This window comes from Gossypium hirsutum, chromosome D10, assembly GCF_007990345.1.
Source record: "Gossypium hirsutum isolate 1008001.06 chromosome D10, Gossypium_hirsutum_v2.1, whole genome shotgun sequence".
Classification (NCBI taxonomy): domain Eukaryota; kingdom Viridiplantae; phylum Streptophyta; class Magnoliopsida; order Malvales; family Malvaceae; genus Gossypium; species Gossypium hirsutum.
In genome coordinates this window covers 42,226,954-42,250,085 of record NC_053446.1, presented here as the reverse complement: position 1 = coordinate 42,250,085, position 23,132 = coordinate 42,226,954, and the positions used below count along the sequence as shown (strand labels likewise).

The 23,132-nt window shown below is 32.5% G+C and overlaps 1 protein-coding gene and 1 long non-coding RNA gene across 4 annotated transcripts; both read left to right on the top strand.

Moving 5' to 3' along the window:
• Positions 1 to 6,106: 6,106 nt before the first annotated feature.
• On the top strand, positions 6,107 to 8,835 carry LOC107914905 (transcription factor bHLH104). Of its 2 annotated transcripts, none has more exons than XM_016843953.2 (5): positions 6,107 to 6,382; positions 6,499 to 6,564; positions 6,865 to 6,942; positions 7,513 to 7,675; positions 8,265 to 8,835. In XM_016843953.2, the coding sequence occupies exons 1-5, from the start codon at positions 6,297 to 6,299 to the stop codon at positions 8,511 to 8,513; spliced, it is 642 nt and encodes a 213-aa protein (XP_016699442.2). In that variant the 5' UTR covers positions 6,107 to 6,296; the 3' UTR covers positions 8,514 to 8,835. The 2 variants fall into 2 exon arrangements, with proteins under 2 accessions (XP_016699442.2, XP_016699443.2); XM_016843954.2 differs by having other exon boundaries at positions 6,176 to 6,382; positions 6,502 to 6,564.
• Positions 8,836 to 9,833: 998 nt separating this feature from the next.
• Positions 9,834 to 16,181, top strand: LOC107914904 (uncharacterized). 2 transcript variants are annotated; one of them, XR_005919499.1, is made up of 4 exons: positions 9,834 to 10,134; positions 10,321 to 10,547; positions 10,656 to 12,741; positions 12,864 to 16,181. It is a non-coding gene; the product is annotated as an uncharacterized lncRNA (long non-coding RNA). The 2 variants fall into 2 exon arrangements; XR_005919498.1 differs by lacking the exon at positions 12,864 to 16,181 and having other exon boundaries at positions 9,876 to 10,134; positions 10,656 to 10,761; positions 10,844 to 11,227.
• The last annotated feature ends 6,951 nt before the right edge of the window (positions 16,182 to 23,132 follow it).

Genomic DNA, 23,132 nt, shown 5'->3' with positions numbered 1-23,132 from the left:
GTAATATAACTCGGATACTCGGGTAACTGCATCACACCAGAGGGTATTGAAATGCTAACCAGAGGCACCGTAGTGCAAACATAGGCATCGAAGTGCAAACAGAGGCGCCGAAGTGCAAATAAAGGCACCAAAGTGTAATCTTGTACAAACGTGCGTTCTAACCCTATTAACATGTCAATTGTATCCTAATCGTTTACTACGTTTAAACGGACATTTAATATATTTCATAAAATTTATAACTCAGAGGAACTTCAAGAAATATTCCCATACACATGTCGTAATTTGATTATTTTCTTTCTGAAACATATAAATTATATATATTCAACACATTACAAGTAAGTCTTACTCACCTTACATTCAACTGTAAACAATTAATATTCTCAATTCAATATTAATAATTCAACCACAAATTAATTAGCTAATTCATAAGAGCACATAACATGAACATATAAATATATATTCTATGAACTTACCTAATACAACCAGTAAACAAATTTGTTCGTAGGGACTATTCTGTAATTTTTTCTTTTTCCCCGATTTTCCTCCGTACGATTCAATCATTTATATATATAATAATTCATTTCACATTATTAGCTTTTAACACTTTAAACCATCTAATTCATGAATATAATATCTTTTATTTATTTTATACAATTTCCCCAAAGTTTTGTATTTTATTCATTTTAGTTCTCAAAGTCGAAACTATTATATCTTTCAAAATCAAGCTTTGATTTTCAATCCTGTTACAAATTCATCACTGTACAGCCCTATAAAAACATAATTTTAAAAAATTTCATGACAAATTTTATATTATTACAATTTGGTCCTTATACACAAAACTAACAAAATTTACTTAACAATTTAGTCCCTATTCACAACTAAGCTCACAAACATAACATTAAACATCAAAAGCTTCAATTTTCATCAATGACAACATTTTAAAACTTTAACAGCAAGTTTGGTTGGGGGAATAGGAATGCGTTCCCCCCAAATTCGGTGGGCCCACCACCAAACCAACATTTGGTTGGCTGTAATGCCATTATAGCCTGATTCTATTCAGGCCCTATTACATGAAAAGGTTGTAATAGCCATTCATTGCCCACATATCTGATTAGTTATTCCATTCGACTCTCTTTTTCCCATTTTTCAATTTCTGCCCTCCTTCATCATCTTCTTCACTTTCTTGCCATATTTTAGATTTTCTCATTCATCTTCTCCCACAGATTTGTAACTCTCTCCTTCTGTTTCCATATTTCAGGTAATTTTTTCCTTCTTTTTAACGTTTCTCTTTTGTGTTTTTCATTGCTTTTGCAGCCATGGTTCTCGAGGTAAGCATTCAATTAGATTTCTCTTTTGATTTCTTTCTTCTAAATCATCAATTATTTTAGTATTTTCTTCTTCTTTTTTCGTTACTCAAAAGGGTTTTGTTGATTTTTCTTTTTTGATTTTCAATTTTCAAATCGGTCTATTAGGCTACTATGATATGCATTGATAACTCAGAATGGATGCGAAACGGCGATTGTTCTCTGTCTCGATTTCAAGCCCAAGTTGATGCTGTTAGTCTTATCTGTGGAGCTAAAACCCAGCTAAAAGGATTAGTCTTTATGAACTTATAACGGACATGGAGTAGAGGTGCTTATGGGTCGGGCGGCCCAGCCCGGCCCGACGGCCCACCCGAAATATGTGAGGGTTCGGGTAAAAATATAGGCCCGAAATATGTGTTTGGGAAAAAAAAGAAGCCCGTTTAGAAAACGGCCCGGGCCTCAGGCACCACTTTTTTGGCTCGGGCCCGGCCCAGCCCGACCCGAATATATAATAAATATATTTTTTATTTTTTATTTTTAAAATTTTTTAAATACTTTTTTATTTTTTTTATTTTTAATATAAATTTTTGGTGTTTATTAAAAAAATGGGTCGGGCCTGGACAAAATTTCAAGCCCATATTTCGGGCCGGGCCGAACAGGACCCAGGCCTAAGAAGCGGGCCAAAATTTTTTTCTGGGCTCAGCCCGAACCCGACCCAGCCCATGAGCACCTCTAACATGGAGGATACTTTGTTTCCTTCTAATAAGAAAAATTGACGTATATGTTGAAGAAAAAACAACATTAATAGTTTTACGGCTTGTTATTTGGATCATACGAGTAATTTACTTTACTTAACTTTAGCAAACCTGTAGCATAACCTATGTAAAGCATGCAGTTCTGTGGGAAATCCATGTTTGATAACCTCTATGAAAGATGAGCAGCTTTTTTATTAGAGTTTATAAATGGAGAACTTGTCATTGCTGTTGGGTTTCAGGAGTTATATTTAGTGTAGCTTGTCATTTTTATGCAAAAGTAGCATGTAATTAATGAGTAATCTATGATATTTTGTTTACATATTTCTGAATAAAGGGTCATCTTCCTTTACTCTATTAGCTATGTCATCATCGTTACCTTCTTATTCTATATGTACGTTTCAATGCATACAGGTCTTGAAATGGGGGGTGAGATGAACCTAGCAGCTGGAATTCAGATTGCTTAGTTGGCTCTAAAGCATCGCCAAAACAAAAATCAGCAGCAAAGGATTATAGTTTTTGCTGGAAGGTATGTTATATTGGCCGTTGATTTGCTCATTTACTTCAAATCAAAAATAACTTTTTTCTTTTCTTTTTCCGTATGCTTTGTGCTCAGTCCTATTAAGCATGAAAAAAGGGCATTGGAGATGATTGGGAAGAAGCTGAAAAAGAATAGCGTAGCTCTTGATATTGTCGATTTTGGTGAGGACGAAGATGGAAAGCATGAAAAAATGACAACCCTGCGATCAACTGTAAGATTAAGATGCAACCATCAAGTACTTTTGAAAGATTAAGATGCAATTTACTGGAGAAATTCAATGCATTTACTTTTATTGATCTGTTTATGCTTTTTTGTTGTTGAAAAACCAATGATGATGAGTAATGGATGTTTGGTTCTGGAACATCTTGTTTGAAGAAATTGTAATGACAGTTGAAGAGGATGTGAGAGGAGACATTGATGTGATGATTTTACAATTATATATTTGTCATTAAACCATATTTGACTATGATATTAAGTTTTGGTGCTAAATCGCCGTTGGTACAACAATCTAATAGACGTCTACTTCAAATTAGACTATGTTCCTGGTTTGGATTGTGTGTCACTTTTAGAAGGAAATCTGATTAAAAGCATAGAACATATGTGCAGACCATGAGAGAAAATTGCAAAATCTTACTGTTGTATACTCCCTTGGCCTCAAAGCAGATGGTTGAAGATTATTACATTATAGGATCCCACATCAGCTGGAATTTGATTAACTGAAAGTGCTTAATTTTTCAGTGAGCTAGTTTTTCTTTTTTTTTTGTGAATGTGGCTTTATATTTAATCGTTTGGTTATCTGCTAGTTGTCGCATAGTGCTTCAAATCTGATAGGATCGAAATAGGAAAAAGTAGCTAAGAGTTGGCAAACTAGAAAAACAAAATGAAACCCATACACTGGATTCGTTGCAAAGCATGAAAATATGGCAGCACCAGTCGCAACAGCAACAATAAGGGAATCTAGTTACAAAGCGAAGGCCTCATACACTGGATTCGTTGTTTGCCAATATGAAAAAAGAGCAAATGAATGGTCTGCACAATGTAACGGCAGCAGTAGACAAAGAATGCCATGGAGAAGAGGGAGGCCGATTTGGCAACTGATGGGGTTGTGAGACATAGTATTCCCTCTGTGTATGATAATCATCGTTGTGTTGATGATATTTTGTTAACTTTTTATGTTTGTAATATTTGGATGGTATAATGATATGATAGAATGTCATTACAATGTTATAACTTTTTGATGTTGTAAAATTTTATAACATATGGATTATGACATATAAACTAATGAAATCATGTAACTTTTTGTTAATATATGAATATTATGTTTGGATGTGAAATATAATTCTCAAGTTATTTATTACTTCTAATATTTTTGTTTTTTATTGTAGAATAATTAAATTATTTGTTTCACTAATGATATTTTAGCATATTAAATATGTATTGCAATTTAAAAATAATAAAGTAGATTATATATTATTTTTATAGTATTATATATTATGATTTTTTAATTCATATAATAATTTTTTAAGAATTTTATTAAATTATATATTATTTTATTAAATTATATTTAATAATAATTATGTTAAAATATGGTTACATTATTTATTATTTTTATTAAATTATTTTTAATAATAATCTTATTAAAATTTAATAACAATAACCATAATCATCTACCTAAAAAAATTCTGCTAAGGGTATTCTAATCATTTTAGTTTTTTTCCTTATGCTATTACAACATCATTCCATTCAACCAAACACAAGAATACTATTACAGTTCTATTCCATTACATTCAACCAAACAATTGAATTACTGATTACAGCTTTATTCCATTACAGTTCTATTTAATTATAGCTTTATCCTATTACAGTGAACCAAATGTACCCTAACAGTTTTAAAAATAAAAATACAGGTTAGCTGAACCAATTGCAACGATATCAAAAATATAAAAATCATAAAAAAAAATGGGTTAGAAATGGCTTAAATGCAAGAAACACAAGCTTCAACGGAAAGCATGGTTGTTTTCCCCCCTTTTACAAAGCTCAAACGGTGAAAATAAAGAAATGGGGTTGAAGATGACCTTTTATTTTAATATTATTTACCTAGTTTTTAACTTAAAAAATTAACATTTATTTGTTTAGGAATTAAGCACTAACAGTATAAACCTTAGCACTACGATATATTTATTTAAAAAAATTAACATTTACTATTTAAGTCACTTAAATAATAAAAATTAATAATGATTAATTTTTATAGTTTTTATGATTTAGTCATTTTTCTTTAATTAACTATCAAATCATTAAAATTACCAAACCAAGCTTCAATCCACTAATACAATAACTCCGTAACATATTTAATAAAAATATTTACGACCTTAGCTTGTGAAAACGAGGTCCTAATACCTCATTTTTCAAAATCACTAACTTTCGGTACATACCACTTATACTTTAACTAACTGAACAATTAATAAAATCTATTAAATCACAATTCACTATTATAATATATTTAAATCATAAATATTAATTAAATATATCTATAGACTCACTCGTCGTAATTGTGGTCCCAAAATCATTATTTTCGACACTACTGAAAAACGGTCTATTACATTAAGGATACTACTTTGGTGGAGGTGGAGAAAAAGAATAAGTTCATTATACTGGAAAGCCCTTTTGTTTTTTCCTATGATTATGATCTCAAACTTATGTATGGGGTTTATAAAGCATCCTCTTCCAGTATCATGAAACTTGAACCCAGAACCACATAATCACTGTCAACTGGGGGCGGAGTTATACTTCAACCTGTGATCGTATAACCACCATCAACTAGGAGCCCTAATTATATTTCAACATGTGAGTATATAACCACCGTGAACTGGGAGTTTGAGTTGCAATGCGATGAGATTCTAAGGTAATGGTTCCATCCCCACATGATAGATCAAATATATGGGTCTCCGAGCACATCGCATTACCGAGAACTCAAAGATACTTTAAAATTATCAAAATGTCTACCTTAAACACAAACAAAAATAAATCTTTCTCCTAAAATCATTCTCTACAAACACAGACACCCAATACAAAAAAAAATAGAAAACACAACTTTTAGGAAATGTTTTCTACTAAGGTGTTAGCTAGGGGGCTGAAAGCGCACCCTAATTCCTACCGGACGTGTTTTTTAGTTTCTCTCTCTAAAATTGACTTATTCCTTTAAATATTAAAAAAATCGACCTAAAACTCTAATTATTTTTTAAAGACGATATTTTTATCAAAATTACCCATTATTTTCCACTTTATATAAAAAATGGTACCAAATGCTTAAACAACTTCATTTTTATTTATTTCATAATTAAGTTAGTATATAATATAAATAAACTTAGATTGAAAAGTTATAATATAATGTATAAAAAAACAAACTATGAAATCCCAAAACTATATGAACCGCCGAAATTGAAGTGGAGGGAATAAGTGATAGCCACTTTAGAATATCAATAACGAAGCGGCGGCGCGCAGCCCGGTCATTTCACTAACTCACCCTTCTCCACGTGTTTTTATGTCATTGGATATATGTTTCCATATTCAACCAAAAAAACAAAAAGAAGATTTTCAATTCCCAAAATTTCCTACAAATATATTTTTACCTTATTATATCACGACGAATTTCCCAGAAAAAAAAAGAATTTAAAGATTTAAGAGTCGTAGTGGTGCAAAATGGATTTAATAGAAGTTTGGGATTTTCTGGATTATAGTTTCATCGATGAAAATACATCTCCAGATATACTTTTGCCCAATTACAGGTTTTTTTCCCTAAAGAATTTCGATTTAATCTAGGTTTTGTTTTTCTCAGTAACTTGTTATAATTCAGTATTTTTTCCCCTTGAGATTTGAATTTGGATTACAATTATTGTTCCAGTAGCGGTAGGGAAATTGTTGTTCATGAAGAAAAGGAATTCGTCGATAGAGATTGCTCGCGCAAGAGGTATTGTCTCAATCCATATTTCAATGTTTCTCTAATTTCTTAGCGGTTTATGGGTATTTAATTGTCGAATATAATATAAAGTAGGTTTTTTGTTCGGACCCATGACGCTTAGTTCTTAGAACAAAAAACAAAAAACAAACTTTTTTTTTTTGCTTCATGTTTACTTGTTATTGAATTTGACATCAATTGCAATAAAAAATTCGTGTTGTTTTTTTTTGAAGTTTTCATATTAGTTTTGTATGATTTATTCTTAAAATCTTAATTTGAAAGACTGATATTAGAAATTGATGGCATTTATAGGGGACGCAGTGGATCATGCAGCAGGCCAGGGACTAAAGCTTGCCGTGAGAAATTAAGACGGGAGAAATTGAATGAAAGGTATGTATTTTTTTTTGGGTAAAAGTACCATAAAGGCCCCTATACTAAAAAAATGAGCAAATTAGTCTCTGTACATTAGATCAAATAGTAAATTAGTCCTTAATATTAAAAAATCTATTTATTTGTATTGTAAAAACTATTTTTCCTTAATGGAATAACCAGACAGTGACATGCCATGTTTACGTCATGCTAACATAAAGAGATCAATTTTTAACTATAGAAATGGATGAAATTTTTAATAGGACGGGTTTGCTCTCTAATCTAACGTATAATGACTAGTTTGCTTATTTTTTGAGTAGAGGGGGCAAAATGCAATCTGATTCCTACTACAGGGGCTTTTATGGTACTTTCACCATCTTCTTCCATTAGTTTCTTCATGAAATTGTTCCAACCTTTTATACTTTCTTTCTAATTTTTGAAGCAAAGATATTGTTTTTGGTTAATATTGCATTTTTTTTCTGTTCTTTTCTGGTATTCATATTGGTTAACATTTTATCAAAGGTACACTTTTTACAGCACATTAATCAGGCTGTGAATGTCAAAGAATCAGATTTTGTTATTCTCTTGTAGGTTTCTGGATCTAAGCTCTACTTTGGAACCTGGGAGACCTGCCAGGACTGACAAATCCGCAATACTGGATGATGCAATCAGAGTTCTGACCCAACTAAGAACTGACGCTCAGGAGCTCAAAGAAACAAATGAAAAGCTATTGGAGGAAATAAAAAGTTTAAAGGTTAGTTTTCCTTCTCTTTAGGTAAAACTAGATATTCACATCATCTTTGTTCTATAATTTGCTCAAATCTTCAGTAAACTGCTAGTCTTTTAACTCTTTGATTTGTTAAGCAGCATTCTTTGGCCTCTGAACCATGTAAGGTGTATGTTGCTGACTTTAATTTTGGTTTATCAGTATCGTTTGAATCAGTTTACCGTGTTGAGATGCATAGACGAAAATTGATAAGTTAATTGTTGTGCTCATTTGTGATACAATTTGGTGTAGCTGACATCCTGTTCAGTGCCATGTCTTGATCAATGCAAATTTTAATCATTTGCATTTGTATGCAACTAATAAATGGAAATATCGTAGACTTGTCTAGCTTAAAACAAGTTGGTCTTTAACTGAATTAGCGACAAAAAGAAATCTTTGAAAAGTTGAGCTTGGAAAGCAGGCATACTAAAGTTCCAGACCTTTAAAATTGCCTGAGACATGTAGATACTGATTTTGTTGATGAATGGTTTCTGTTGTTTCCAATTGCATCGTATATTATACTATACTGTCTTCATTTTCTTTCCCATTTTCCTTTGTTAATTTCCCACTACAACAGGCTGAGAAGAATGAAATTCGTGAGGAGAAGCTTGTACTGAAGGCAAATAAAGAAAGGATAGAGCAACAGCTGAAAACATTGAACGTTTCAGCAGCTGGATATCTTCCTGCTCACCCAGCAGGGTATCATGCCGCGGCAAACAAGATGGCAATTTTTCCTGGTTATGGTTTGGTCCCAATGTGGCAATATTTACCTCCATCAGCACGGGATACGTCTCAAGATCATGAGCTTAGGCCCCCTGCAGCGTAGTGCTTTTTTCTTCATTTTGAATTCGAGTATCCTCGCATGGTTTTGGCCTTGGCTGATCTGTAGATATGCTATTGAAAGATGGATTATCCCATTTTAAATTCAGCCATTGGCTCTATTCACTGCTATTACTGCAATCTAACACTTGAAGCTTTTGCTTCAGATTGTTAATCTGAAATTTCTTATTTGGACAGAGTTTTCAGAGTTGCAGCTTCCAATGAATTCAATGTTAATCCTACTGGATATAGAAGTCAACTTGTGATAGTTTCTAGTCTGTGGCTTTGAATTCTTTAATGTGACTTGGTTTTGGAGTTTGATCCTGCTAGACCAACTTACAGCTTGCTCTTCTGATTGGGTTATGTTTTAGTTACTTTTCTCATCAAATCATCCAACTATTAAAAATTACATTATGATCATTTTCGTTATCAGATTGTTACTTTTTGATCATTCATCTGCTGACTTCTGTTCCCTATTAATGAAATAATATGGAATTATAATTAAAACATTAGTTTGGTATTTTTTAAAAAAAAATTAATGGTAATTTTTTAAAAAATTGAAAAAAATAAAAATATCATAAAATTCTAAAGAAAACAAAATCTAAGAATTCACAATTTATTTTATATAAAAAATTATGAAAATATTTTTAAATTTATAATTATTGGAGACAAATTGAAAAATTCATATATATACATTTTTTTTTATAAAATTTGATTGAATTTAAATTTATACTTTCAAATGATTCGGAAGGAAAAAAAATTGTTAACTTTCCTTGAGCTCACTAAACAATGTATAGACATAATATATATTTGTAACTTTTGTGTCATAATCGTGATTAAGTTATTTTGTAATTATATTTTATTTTAAAAATAATAATTTAAACTTTACCAAATTAAATCTATATTTTCAAAGTTATCCTTCAATTATTTTTTCATTTAAAAATAATAATTCAAATTTTTATGAACATAATACAAACATCTTACCATGCGAATATTAATAACTTATAAAATAAAGTTAAAAAATATATTAAACTAAAATAAATATTAATATAAAAAAAGTACGGATTTGGAAAAACTCATAATGATTTTTGTTTTTATTTTTCATCATATCAATATTTTAAAAATAATTATAATAAAATTTTCTACATAAAATATATAATGAAAGGAATTTACTGTAGTAAAAATTTCTTTTTTACATAAAATAGAGTTTTTTTTTTGAACTAAATTCGATTGGGCTTTATTAATTAAAAAAGTAAAACACAAAAATTAACCTAGACTAAAGAAAGCCATATACAAGGGCCCTAGAAACTCTGGCCCGAAGAACAAAACAAAACCATAAACCAACTCCCCCCTTTCTCCTTATTATATAAAACTAAAATAAACAGAGTAATAAAATCATAAACCTCTAGAACCTATTTAAAGACACCGCAAACTTGCCCAATCAAAAAAAATCTGTTCCCGTCTTTTCAGATCATTATTCATTTCTTCAATGTGACGTTTCCAGGATTTCAATGAGGCCGTTTCATCAAACCTTTGGGTTTCCCCTTTTGTAGCCTCTTTGTTCTGTACTCTCCCTTCTTTTCTTCTTCTTTCGAGTTCTCAGCATACTCCGGAACTCTTCCGATCAGGTAAATCTCTTCCTTCTTTTTTAATGCCTCCCTTGCTAATGTATGTGCTAGACTGTTTGTTTCTCTTGGTATGTACTCAAAATAGCATCTTTTTGATTTTACCAGTAACTGATGAATATCTCGGATATATGCTCCGATCCTTGATTTATCATGCCTTTTTTGTTTGCATTTCTTTATGATTGATAGTGCATCTCCTTCAATAATAATGTTTGGCCATTGCATGTCCATACCGATTTGAGTTGCTATCCGGCAAGCTATTGCTTCGGCGGCAAAAGCTGATGTTACTTGATGATGAATCTCTGTAATTGATAAGAGAGCAGTTCCTTCACTGTCCCTGGCCACAATTCCTACTGCCGATTATCGTACATTCTCATCATAAGCTGCGTCAAAGTTAACCTTCACAAACTGGCCAGGTGGGTGTTTCCACTTTCTATCTCCTGTTATAACTTTTGGAACTTTTTCTTCAACCCCACTTAGCTCGGAGATATATATCTTGATAAAAAATGCAATCTCTTTCCCAGATCTACTTGTCTTCTCATGCACTCTCTTGTTCCTTTCTCCCCAAATTGCCCAAAGAGCACAACAAAAGGCCCTACGACGGGTGGGAGTATTCTGTTCAAAACCCAGGTGAACCACTGTATAAATTCCATATGGGGTACTTGTAGTAACTCCGAGAATGATAACTCTTCCCATACTGTCGTTGCCACAGGACACTCGCGGAATATGTGATTTGTGGTTTCTGCCGCTCTGCCGCACCCAGAACATATTGTATGACTTAAAAGCCTTCTGTAATGCAAATTAACCCACGTTGGTATATAATTCCATGATATTCGCCAGACTGTAATTTTTAGCTTAGAAGGTAGATTTAGGAGCCAGGGATTTTTGTAAAACTTCCTAGTTTCGTTTTGTAAGGCATAAGCTCTAGGGTCAATTTCAATATCTTGTAATAGTTTATAAGCACTTCTCACCGTAAACTCTCCCGAGGACTCTCCCCTCTAGGCCAGAAAATCATCATGAGGCTCTTTAGCTAGCGGGATTTTCTCAGATATCTCCACTGGAAAGGTAGATTCGATCAAGTCTTTTTTCCATTTTCTATTGCTATCGTCAATTAACTCTGCAACTTTATAATCTCGCAAATTAGTAAAATGAGACGATAAACTGGCATAATTTAAATCTGATATCCAACTGTCATTCTTAATCGAGATTTCAGTACCCTTCCCCACTTTTTGGCATAATCCTTCTGATAGAATACCTTTAATTGCCCATATACTCTTCCATGTGTAGAAACTAGCGAGTTTGGATTGTTTAGTATTCTCCAGCCTTGTTTAGCTAATAAGGAGACATTAAATTTAACCATGTTCCTAAAGCCTATTCCTCCTCCTTTGGCTCCACACATATGCTGCCATTTACACCAGTGGATTCTTTTTTTCCCCTACTTTTGCCACCAGAAATTGGCAAAGATCTTTTCCAGTTCATCACATAGGGAACTAGTAAGAAGAAAACATGACATAGCATAGGTCGGAATAGCCTGAAGTATTGATTTAATGAATACTTCTTTACCTCCTTGTGAAAGCAATCTGGTACTCCAATCTTTAATTTTGGAATTGACCTTATCTTTTAGATATTGAAATGACTCCCTTTTACGTCTACCAATCACATTAGGGAGACCTAAATACTTCTCCATATCTATTGACCCTCTTATCCTTAAACTTCCTAATACCTCATCCTTTTTTTCTTCTGATGTATTCGAGCTGAAAAAATTGTAGATTTATCAAATTTAACGCACTGACCAAAACAGTCTTCATATTCCTTTAGAATCTCTTTTAGCAATCTCACTCCCTCATCAATGGCTTCACCGAACAATATACAGTCATCTGCAAAGAGAAGATGTGAGATGGGGTCCTTTCCTGCTTGCCTTTGCTCTTTTTATCTTACCCTCTTTCAATGCCAAACTCATTAATGCCGAAAGCCCCTCGCTACATAGTAGAAATAGGAAGGGACTAAGGGGATCACCCTAGTGCAACCCTCTAGAAGATTGAAAAGTTCACCTCCTTTTTCCATTGATATTGACTGCATAAGTTGCTGTAGAAATGCATTTCATAATTAAATCAACCCATTCTTTTGCAAAGCCCATTCGCAACATAACTTTCTTAAGAAACCTCCACTCGACCCTATCATAGGCTTTGTTCATATCAAGTTTTACTGCCATTAAACCTTTCTTTCCTGTATGCTTTCGCCTGAAAGTATGTAGGATCTCGTAAGCTAGCAAAATGTTATCAGAAATTAGCCTTCTTGGGGCAAAAGCATTCTGCGCCACATCAATACATTGCCCAATAACCTTCTGAAGTCTATTGGAAATTGTCTTAGCTACGAGTTTGTAGATAACAGTACATAAACTATAGGTTTGAATTTTGCTAAATTCTTCGGATTTTGAGTTTTTGGAATCAGTACAATATCAGTTGAATTGAAAGGGCCAAGATTTGTACCGCTATTTAAAATTCCCAAAAAGTTATAACTTCTTTACCTATTATATGTCAGTATTGCTGAAAGAAAAGTGCTGGAAATCCATCAGGTCCTGGTGCTTTCGTTGGTCCCATTCCTTTCAAGGTTGAATACACTTCTTCTTTCGTAAAATTTGCCATTAAATCTGCATTCATATCTTGCGTAATTTTTCCTTCAATGCCTTTTAAGAGATGAGATAACTCTCCTACTCCTTTTGATGTAAATAGCTCCTGAAAGAATGACGTAGCAACTTCACTGATCTTGCCTTCTTCAGTCGCCTCTCTTCCTCCATCTAACTCCAGCCTCGAAATAGTGTTTTTTTTTCGACGAGACGAGGTGTACTTATGAAAAAAAGATGTGTTCTTGTCCCCTATTTTAAGCCAATTTGCTCTTGCCCTCTGTTCCCAATACATCTCATCTTTATCAATTTATTTATTTAAGTGCACATTTGTATCAATAATCTTTGCCATTATATCATCGTTGCTTTCTTCCTCCAACAGCATCTCAAGGTTCTTAGTAAGCCTTTTCTTTAACCCTTCTCGGCCTTTTTTAATTAATTCTGCCCATTCCTTTAAATTTGATTGTAGTTTTTCCAGTTTATCCAATAAAGTACCGGTGGATAATTCCCAAGATGTTTTAATTTTCCCCTCTAAAGATTCTTTCATGGTCCACCATACCTCAAATTTAAACCTTGGACTTCCCACATAAGTATTTTCAATTTTTGTATTGAGAAGAATTGGACAATGATCGGACATCGAATGAGTTAAATGATGAATATTTTCGGTCGGGAAGAGATTCCTCCATTTGTCATTAGCAACTCCCCTATCCAATCTTTCTCTGATATTTGTTTCAGGCAAATTTCCTCTTTCTCATGTGAATCAAACCCCTGTATATCCTAAGTCTTCTAATTGACATTCCTCAAAGGTCTCTCTAAAAGCCTCCATTCGTCTTTCTTCTCTTGGAAGCCCTCCTTTCTTCTCAAAAGAATACATAATTTCGTTGAAATTCCCACTTACAAGCCATAGGTGTCCCTGATCTTGTCCTAATTTTCGTAGCAAATTTCAAGACTCATTCTTATCTTTGACATAAGGGGAGCCATAGAATCCTGTGAATCTCCACTCTTCGTTACCATTTTCTTCCATAATTATAACATCAATATGATACTTGGAGAAACTTCTTAAAGTGACTGAAATCTCTCCTTTCCATGCTAAGCATAAACCACCTCAGGAGCCTTCTGCATCAACGTCAATTCCATTCCGAAAACCACAACTTCTTCTGACTTTTTCCATACATTGCTTGTTTATTTTTGTCTCCATTAAGAAGACCATCTGGGGATTATGCTGCTTTAAAAAGTATAGCAGCCTTCTAACTGTTCGTGGACTCCCTAATCCACGAACATTCCAATTAATGCTTTTCATTGCATTTGGTCGGCTTGCCTCTTGGCAGCCGCCGATCCCATAATTAGTTGAATATCGTTCTGGTCCATAGTATTACTCATCACTTCTGATAACGATACACCTTGATCTTTTTCTTTTTCTTTTTTCAGCCTTTTGGTTCCATCTCCATATACAGCTTCTATATTATAGATCTCCAATCTTTCTTCAGTAGCTTTCCTCTTCTTATTTCAGCTTTCATCCGTTCGCTGAGTCACCAGTTGACCTAGAGCAATTATTTTCCAACTTGCCTTCTTTGCTAAATTTAAGTTAATAACTGGACTACTTCTATTATCAGTCATCTGTTCGTCAATCATGACTGTAGCTACGTCCACCTGATTTTTCAGCATCTTCTCTTCAACGCTCACTTGTGGTCTCCCGTGCATCACCCCCATCAAATTATTCGCTTCTCCAATTATTTTATCTTCGATCATCCCATTCTCAGAATCACCTGTGTAGGAGCACTAAGCCCTAACCTTCTTTGAAAAATCATTAAATTTAATACTTTCCTTTCCAACAAGTTTTGATTATGCTTTTAGTGCCAACGTGTATGGAGGATCCTTTCTGATTTTACTTTTTTCTGTAGAATTCAGCGAACTACAGTCTAAAAGTCTGCTAATTTCAGATCTGATTACCCCTCCAAAAGTGACACCTATGGCGTGTAATGAATCTTTTTTGTCAAATTTCGGTAAACATGGACCTACCTTTAACCAAATTGGTGAGGGATTTAGACATATTTGAGATCTTTCCACCGATTGAGTTATCCTGTCAAATAAGATTAGACTCTTTCGAAACAACCGTGGTCTTCATTCCATGATCAACTCCAAATCTTCTTCCAACTCAAACAGGATCAAATATAGATTCTGCCCTGTTGTTTGAATCTCAAACTCCTTTGTTTTCCACAAACTTTTCATCTGTGCCCTAAAACTTTCAGGGTTATAAAGTTTCTTTGTCCAAGTTGTACAGATTAGGGTTGGTTTTTCGTTCGGAACCACCCTCGATCCTTTGACAGATAATTGAATAAGTTCTTCAGTTAGGAGGGAGATCTCATCCCTCTGCTCTCTATCGTCGCCACCGCTTTCCCCCATCCCAAGCCGTAGAAACAACTGCCTACACTAGGACTCTCGGCAAAGCACTCTTGGAGAATAAGAGAGATCGTATAAAAATTTGCTTATCTTACATAAAATAGAGTTATATCATGTAAAGAAGTCGAAACATAATTTTTCTTGATGATTAAAAAATGATGATAATATTATTTTTTTAACATAAAATAGATAAGGAGAAGAAGTCTAAGTAGTGATAATATTTTTGTTAGTAAAAACTTTTTATTGATTTTATTACTTTTAAAAATTTTCTGGTAAATTTTTAGTATTTTATGATGAAACTTCAAATAAAAATCTAATGTTGAGTTAATGTGATCTAATATTATTTAATTAATTCATACAATAATAAAAATTTTAAACCGATGATAATGTCTTTGATTTTTTTTTATCATATAACATTTTTAAAATAATTATAATACAATTTTTACATAAAATATATAATGAAAAGAAGTTACCAAAGTAATAATTTCTTTTACATAAAATATAATTTTTCTTGATAACTAAAAAATGATTATAATATTTTTTACATAGAATATGTAACGAAGAGAAGTGTAGGTAGTGATAATATTTTTCTTTATTTTATTACTTTTAAAATTTTACTCTTAAATTTTTTATTATTTTGTGATGAAACTTCAAATAAAAATCTAATGTTCAGTTACTGATATTGTTCAATTAATTCATATAATAATAAAACTTTTGATTTTCATGATATTACTCATTCAACATTTTAAAAATAATTATAATACAATTTTTTACATAAAACATATAATGAAAATAAGTTACTATAGTAAAAGTTTCTTTTACATAAAATAAAATTATATCATGTAAAGAAGTCTAAATATACTTTTTCAACATTTACTCAACATTTACTTATCCAGATTTATTCACATTCCAGACTGAACTCATACTTTTTGTTTATCAAACTTTACCTATATTCTTACCCTTCAAAATTCTTTTTGAACAGAATTTTATACATATCATCATAACCTTTATTTCCTCTTTACTATACTCGTACGCTTACTTATTTTCATAGATACCATCATCCTTTATATATTTTATATACTTCTTTTTGAATAGTATATATAAGAGAGTCAGGATAAAGACTCACCTGATACTCACCTACTACATTTCTAAGCTCCAAACTTAGATATGCTTCTCGAACCAGCAGCAACAACTAAAGATAGAATAACCACTCATTAGCTAAGAACCATAGCTTCCAACTTAATGAGGAAGAGATACAATTAGACTTAAGAAAAATAATCAGAAAGTAGCATTGAAGGAAGAAGAAGAGCCCTCTTCAGAACCCTTATCATACATATATATGACCTATCCTACTTAGTGGAACTTAACAAGTGTTACAACTTTAGAATTTTGACCTTCTTAATAGCCTACAGTTTTCCAGAGAAATATAAATGAGGATCATGTATTATAGATACCAGACTAGTCTATCTAGTTGGTTCCTAACCAGATTACTTTACTACCTAACTAGCACAGTACTTTAGACAAACAAAGTGTACTATATCTTTAGTGTTAACCCATACCATAATTAACTTTTCACTAAACCAAATATTTCTCTTTAAATAGTAGAATAATCTAAAATAAATATTCACTTACTGACACGGTAGTTACTATATGCCCACACCTATGTGCCAAAAGAAATATATGGGTAGATTACACTTTGCAAAACAGATTATTTTGCCACTATACGCCAAAATCTTAGATCCGTCAGACTTAGGATGTGACAATGGTTGTCCAGCACTAAGGACTCAATGTTTGATTAGTCACTTGATCAGCCAAGACATGACTAGTCAAGACATTGGGACAACCTGGGTATTTTTTTGGCTTATTTGATTTGGAATTTTTTCTTGTGATGTTTCCATGACCAAATAGACGTCTAGGATGTGATTTAAGGATGAGATTTATAGTGCATCATAGTCATGCTCGAATTTGGCCTTTTAAAGATGTTGAGATCGACTTAGCTTTGTGGATAAGGCTTGTGCTCACCTTTTAGCCTTATTTTAGTAAATTTATGGGCTGATTTTAAGGAGATTAATCTTACTTTATCTTGGGATAAGATTGAAGCCTATTTATCCTAATTATTATATTGAAGAAGAAGAGTTTATCTTGGGCTATGTTGATCAAATATGCTGCCATATTAAGCCTATAAATAGGCATCTAATAATGCAAGGAAGATGCATCTTTTAAAGGGAGTGTTCTGTTGATTTGATTAAGTTATCTTCGTTATTTTCCCTTGTATTTTTGCACTCTATTGGTGGGCATTCTTTGTGAGAGATTCAACCTTTGTATGTAATGTTTTGGGTGAGTGGTTGTAATAAATTGAGACTAGCTATTACGGCTATAATTATTTCTTTGTGTAATGGTAGAGTGAGCTTTAGTTAATAGGTGGTTGGATCTATTGTGGAATGAAACCATTTACTGAGCGAGGCTTTGCAGACAGTGGCGAAGCCAAGGGGGTTGGCAAGGGCCTGACCCCCCATAAAATAGAAAAGTTTCCATTTAGGCACTTTATTATTTATAAAATATTAAATTAGCAATAGTAAATTTTGCATTTTGGCCCTAGAAAATAATAAAAAATTAATCTAATCCTTTAAAAATTATAAAGATATAGACTATTAAAATGGTGAAATTATATTTTTACTATCGTAAAAATATATAATTTAATTCCGACACCCCAAAAAATTTTTCTAACTCCGTAGAGTAAGATTATTTTTGAATTGCGTTAAAAAATGATTGTGTGCAAAATCTCTCTTTACTTCTCGCTTTTTCGTTTATATTTCAGTGTCTGTTCAATATCGTGACTAAATATCAAATTAAATTTATATCAAACTTACTAGTTTTTTTTCAAAAATCGATCAACATTATGAACTAACCTCTGAGTTATTGGAAGGCAGCAAATAGAGGGACGATTGCCACTACTTGATTGAAGATGAAGCAATTAATGGAAAGACAAAAAGAAATAATAACAATTAAAGATAAAAAAAAAAAGAAATATTGCAAGCAGTAGCAAACTGCGGTAACGAAGGAATGGCAACAATTAAATGGAATTTAAACGCTGGTGGTAAGGTTTTGAAACAATTAAAAAGCAAAAAACAAAAGAAGCTAAATTTTTTAAAGGGAATTCTACAACTCAACGTGAATTTATTCTAAAAAAAAAGTTCAGAGTAATCGGCTTTTGGGCCTTTGGGCAAATAACAACATAAAACCTCTCCATTCTTTTCTTGTTCAAATTAATCCCTAAACTATTAAAACTTCTAATTATCCTATTCTTTTGAATTAATCCTTAGCTCAAATTAATACCCAACAATATCTAAAAATCCAATAAAAATTATTTCTAACTCCAAACTCTAATTATTCCAAAAAATACTTCTAACTAAAATCCTAACCTAATAATAATAATTATAATAATAAACCAAACAAGCCACATTTTCTTTTAAAGAAAAAAAATGATTAGTTGCAAGATTAGTCCCTCATTAGTAGATGAAAATTCAATTTAATCCTTAAAACAAAATCGAACTTCAATTTGATCTTGAAATTTAAACTAAAAATTCAAATAAGCCCATGACTCAAAAATATTAAAAATCTAAATTTTATTCTTTCATCAAAATTTTCTAAAATAGTTTATTATAAAAAAATTTACCCTACTTATCTCGAATAGAAATGAAATTCGAAACAGAAATTTTTAAAGGGTTGCAGGTTAACTCAATAGAATTTCTTTGTCAATATTCTAATTGGTATTTATAATTGATAGAAACTCCAATTCTGGTTGGGATCCAACACGTAAAATAAAAGATTAGTGTTTGTGGGTTAATTGTTACGCAAAAGAATTTTTTGAATTTTTTAGAATCAGATCAAATTGAGATTATTTATAAAGTTTGAGGCGGATCTTCAACCATGTTCCCTTTGAATTGCAGTGTATTTTGGATCATCTGGATGGTGGTTGTCTTTATCTCAAGATTATTTGCGTTGTTTGTCGATTGTTCGCGTCTAGTGTAGGTAAGGCGTATTCGCGCAACGTTCTCTGAGTTGTTGAGACTTCTTCTCGATTTTGTCCTTGTTGTTCTCCTGGATCTTCGAATAACGAATTGTACCGGGGTAAGTTTATAACCATGGTTGGATCATTGTTTGTTACTTAACGGTTGTGCCTGAGTAGTTCCTCCGGATATGGGTAAGGTTCAATTAGAGTGTTGGAGCTTCGAATCATAAACAACCTGAAAAGAAATTAAAAATACAAATAAAAATAAATAAACAAGAATTAAAATTGTATCTATGGGTCCTAACGTTCCTACTTATCTTATTAATTGTAAAATTTTTTTTCAAAATTTATTGTTGAAACCTCCCCAACAACGACGCCAACAACTTGACTGCCTATAAACGCACTATCGTTTGTAGAATAAATATAACACCAAAAATATAATAATTGATAACGGCAGTGTCTGCAAGTACACGGATCAAATTGTAATATAGATGTACAAAAAATACCAGAAGTATTATGATGATTGTATCCAATGGAGGATGGAATAAACAATGAAAATGCTTTTTATAATAATAAGTCTAAATAGTACTAATTAATTTCTATATTATGATAAATCATAAAATAGGTTGATAGATAAAAATAAACAAACAATGAAAAGAAATAAATAAAGAACAATAAACAAACAAATAGATCGATAAACTAATCAGGAAGATCAACTCGCTTCAGGGTTTGTAACTAACTTTGAATTAGAGGTCTAGAATGGATTAGTCATCGATTAGGTATTCGAATGCAAAGGAAAATATGGAATGGGAAATGGGTAGCAAATCTCTCGATTAGAATAAAGAAATAAAATGAATACAAAGGAAAATATAAACTAAATACTTTAATTAAATAAATAAGTTCTTGAATCAAAACTGATTTAAGAGGAAAACAAGAAAGTATTTAAAAAGCCGAAAAGAAAACAAACTAAAACTAATTCTAAACTATAAGGGTTTTTTAAGGCGTCTAGGACGACTTGATTAAATTCAACCCCTAGTGTCTTATTTATAGAGGTGTTGGCAACCCAAATTAGGTCTTCGACATGTCCTAGGTCTTCGTATAAGTTTGATTGCACAGACGAAAGTAACCCTGAAATAATTTGGCAACACGTCGACCTTTTGTTGCACCACACCCATTGCGTGGTGTGAAACAAAACCCAATTACTGCCTTGTCTCGTACATTCTGTGCTTTCATGTCCTGGGAAGCTTGTATATCACTCGAGCTTTGCTTCCACTTAATTGGTCCTTTATATCTCCATCATACACACTCAGTTGAACCAATTAGCACAACCTAAGGCCTGTGTCGGCCTATTGGGTCACAAAACCTACAAAATGTGTTAAAACCACTTATTTTTACTAAATTTTAATCTTAAAAACTAATTACAGAAAACGTAAATTAAAATCCTAAATTTCTTAGAAAACAAACTCCTTAAATGCGGAATTGACCTGAATTGACTACTACATTTGGCGGCAAGTCAATCCTCCCTTTGTGACCATCTCCGGAAGTAACTTTCCAGACATCACATTCATGTAGATACTTCATAAAATCTTTGTTTTCGGTCATGTGCTTTGAACACTCGCGACCCAAATACCAGACTTCTTCTATGGCTATCTTCAAAGACGTACGAACAACCAGTAGACTCTTTTCACCATTTTTAACCCATATCCACATTGAATGTTGTTTTCTTGTCCCAAAATTTGTTCGAACAATGCTAACACCAAGATTAAACTTCTTGAAACCTTTTAGTAGCTTGTAATAGTATTGTCTTATGTGACCCTCTTTTCTGCAACAGTGGCATAAAATATTTTTGTCTTCCTATAACATGTATTTATCATAGTAGAAGCACTCATGTTAGCCTTAAAGGAAGTAAAGGAAAAATCAATGATCATACCATCTTTTGGATACTGAGACCACGTCGACTAAGTTCAAGTCTCTGTGTTGACAGAATCTCGTCTTCTTTAGCACTTTGCCCTTCAGATTTTTTAAGAGTCAACTTTTCTTTATCAAGTTCTTTGTTGACTTTGTCAATAATTTGATTCTTGTTGAGGATTTCCATTTTAAAGGCTTCCTTATTGCTTTTACATACATCTTCACAAGTTCGTTGATTTCACACATCAATTCTATCTTTGTTAGTAAGTGAAAATATGTATGGTCAATAGAGTCTTCACCACTATCACTTTCTTCATCATATTCAATTTTGACAATTCTTCATCATATTCAAACACATCGTGGTGTCACTCCATAGAGCCTGCTGACTATCGTCGCGGTGTTACTCTATGGAACCTAACAATTGTTAAAATTGTCTTAACTTATATCCACCTTGATGCTCAAACACCAAATTGTCCCCCCCCCGTACACAAGGCTCGGAGCTTCGCACATCACGGTTTACTCCAGCAATCCCGGATGGTAAAATCTTAACAGAATTCCAATTTCCCTATTCCTTCACCCATTCCTCCATTTCTCTATTCTTATACCTTGATGCTCGAACACCGTAGTGTCCCCTTCATAAGGCCCAGAGCTTCGTACATCACGAGTGCACCTAGCAACACCATATAACTGTATCTAATAGAAATTCTCATTCCCGTGTCCTAACTTCATCTAACCCATTTAAAGTTCCCTTCTATGTTCTATTATTACAAGCATGCATTACATGCATTTCTGTAATATTCCAAACACAGCCTAAATGTTATAGTTGAATCGGGAAGGCCACATTGGACACCTTAGTGTCAAACCTACCCTAACGATAGTTAAAAACCTTCAAGTACTCCATTTTATAAAATTGTGGTTTCTATTGTTAGTTTTGGAAAACATCTATTTACATAGTCCAACCCTGCTTAAGTCAAATTAGCAAATTAGGTGAGTTTTTGTAAAACCTTACTAACGGCGTTGCCTTTGAAAAATCATTTTGTTATCTTCTTAGTAGCAGAAATGTACCATTACTAGTCAAATTATTAATTTAGCCATATATCATGCATAGTCCATTTCAACATATCTATACCAAATATGTGTGTCATGCATGCATGGAAAACCCCAAAACCTCGAACAGTCCCAAACCACAGTTTAAAGAAACTTTACAATCCAAAACTGAATAATAATAAAATAACCTAAAAATATAATCAAATTAAAATAATATGATGAAGTAAAGTCTGAAGTTTTCCGTACGTCCGCATGCCAATTTCGATCCTAAGTTCGATCATTACCTGAGAAGTTGAGGTAATGGGGTGAGCTTAACAAGTTCAGTGTGAGACTAAACAAGTATTAAGCATTCATACATGCAATTTCATAGAGGTACCAATAGCACAAACAAACATTATCAATAATAATTTCAAATGCACATGATCGTGAAAAATGCACATATGAGATCCTACCCATACCATCCACTACACACCACGAGTTCCCCAGAACCTATCTACCAAACTCCAACGTATGTGAGTAAAGCTCAATGTGGTAAAACCACCAATAATCAATAATGCAGTGGAAGTATCAAATAAATATTGTGATATAATCGCCAATCCTCTCGGTACTCCAAATGCAGTGCACTGACTAAAAATATATGCAAATTTAATATGCTGCTGATACTCTACGGAACTCCTTCGTCAACCATAAAATCTCATCCCAATGCACATGCAATATGTCATACAAATTCATACATAATCATATTTAAAAACTTTTCACATTTATTAGACATGTTCAACATGTCCTCAATAATCACATACTTTCAAAAAAAGGAAGCAATGTTTCAATTTCTAAATTATCATTAAGATGGTATCTATCAATATCATACAATTTATATACTTTACGAATCTCATTGTGCACTTATAGGAACCTCACGTATATATATCATAGTAAGTATTTCATGCATTGAAATCATGAATAAATATAATATCTCAATATTTCATACCATTCAATCAAACATTCCCATATCAC

Bases quoted from the DNA above. Each gene is read 5' to 3' on its own strand.
- LOC107914905 (XM_016843953.2), top strand. From the start codon at position 6,297: ATGGATTTAATAGAAGTTTGGGATTTTCTGGATTATAGTTTCATCGAT. The intron at 6,565-6,864 runs GTATTGTCTCAA...TGGCATTTATAG, and splicing joins AGAGATTGCTCGCGCAAGAG to GGGACGCAGTGGATCATGCA. The intron at 7,676-8,264 runs GTTAGTTTTCCT...CCACTACAACAG, and splicing joins AGGAAATAAAAAGTTTAAAG to GCTGAGAAGAATGAAATTCG.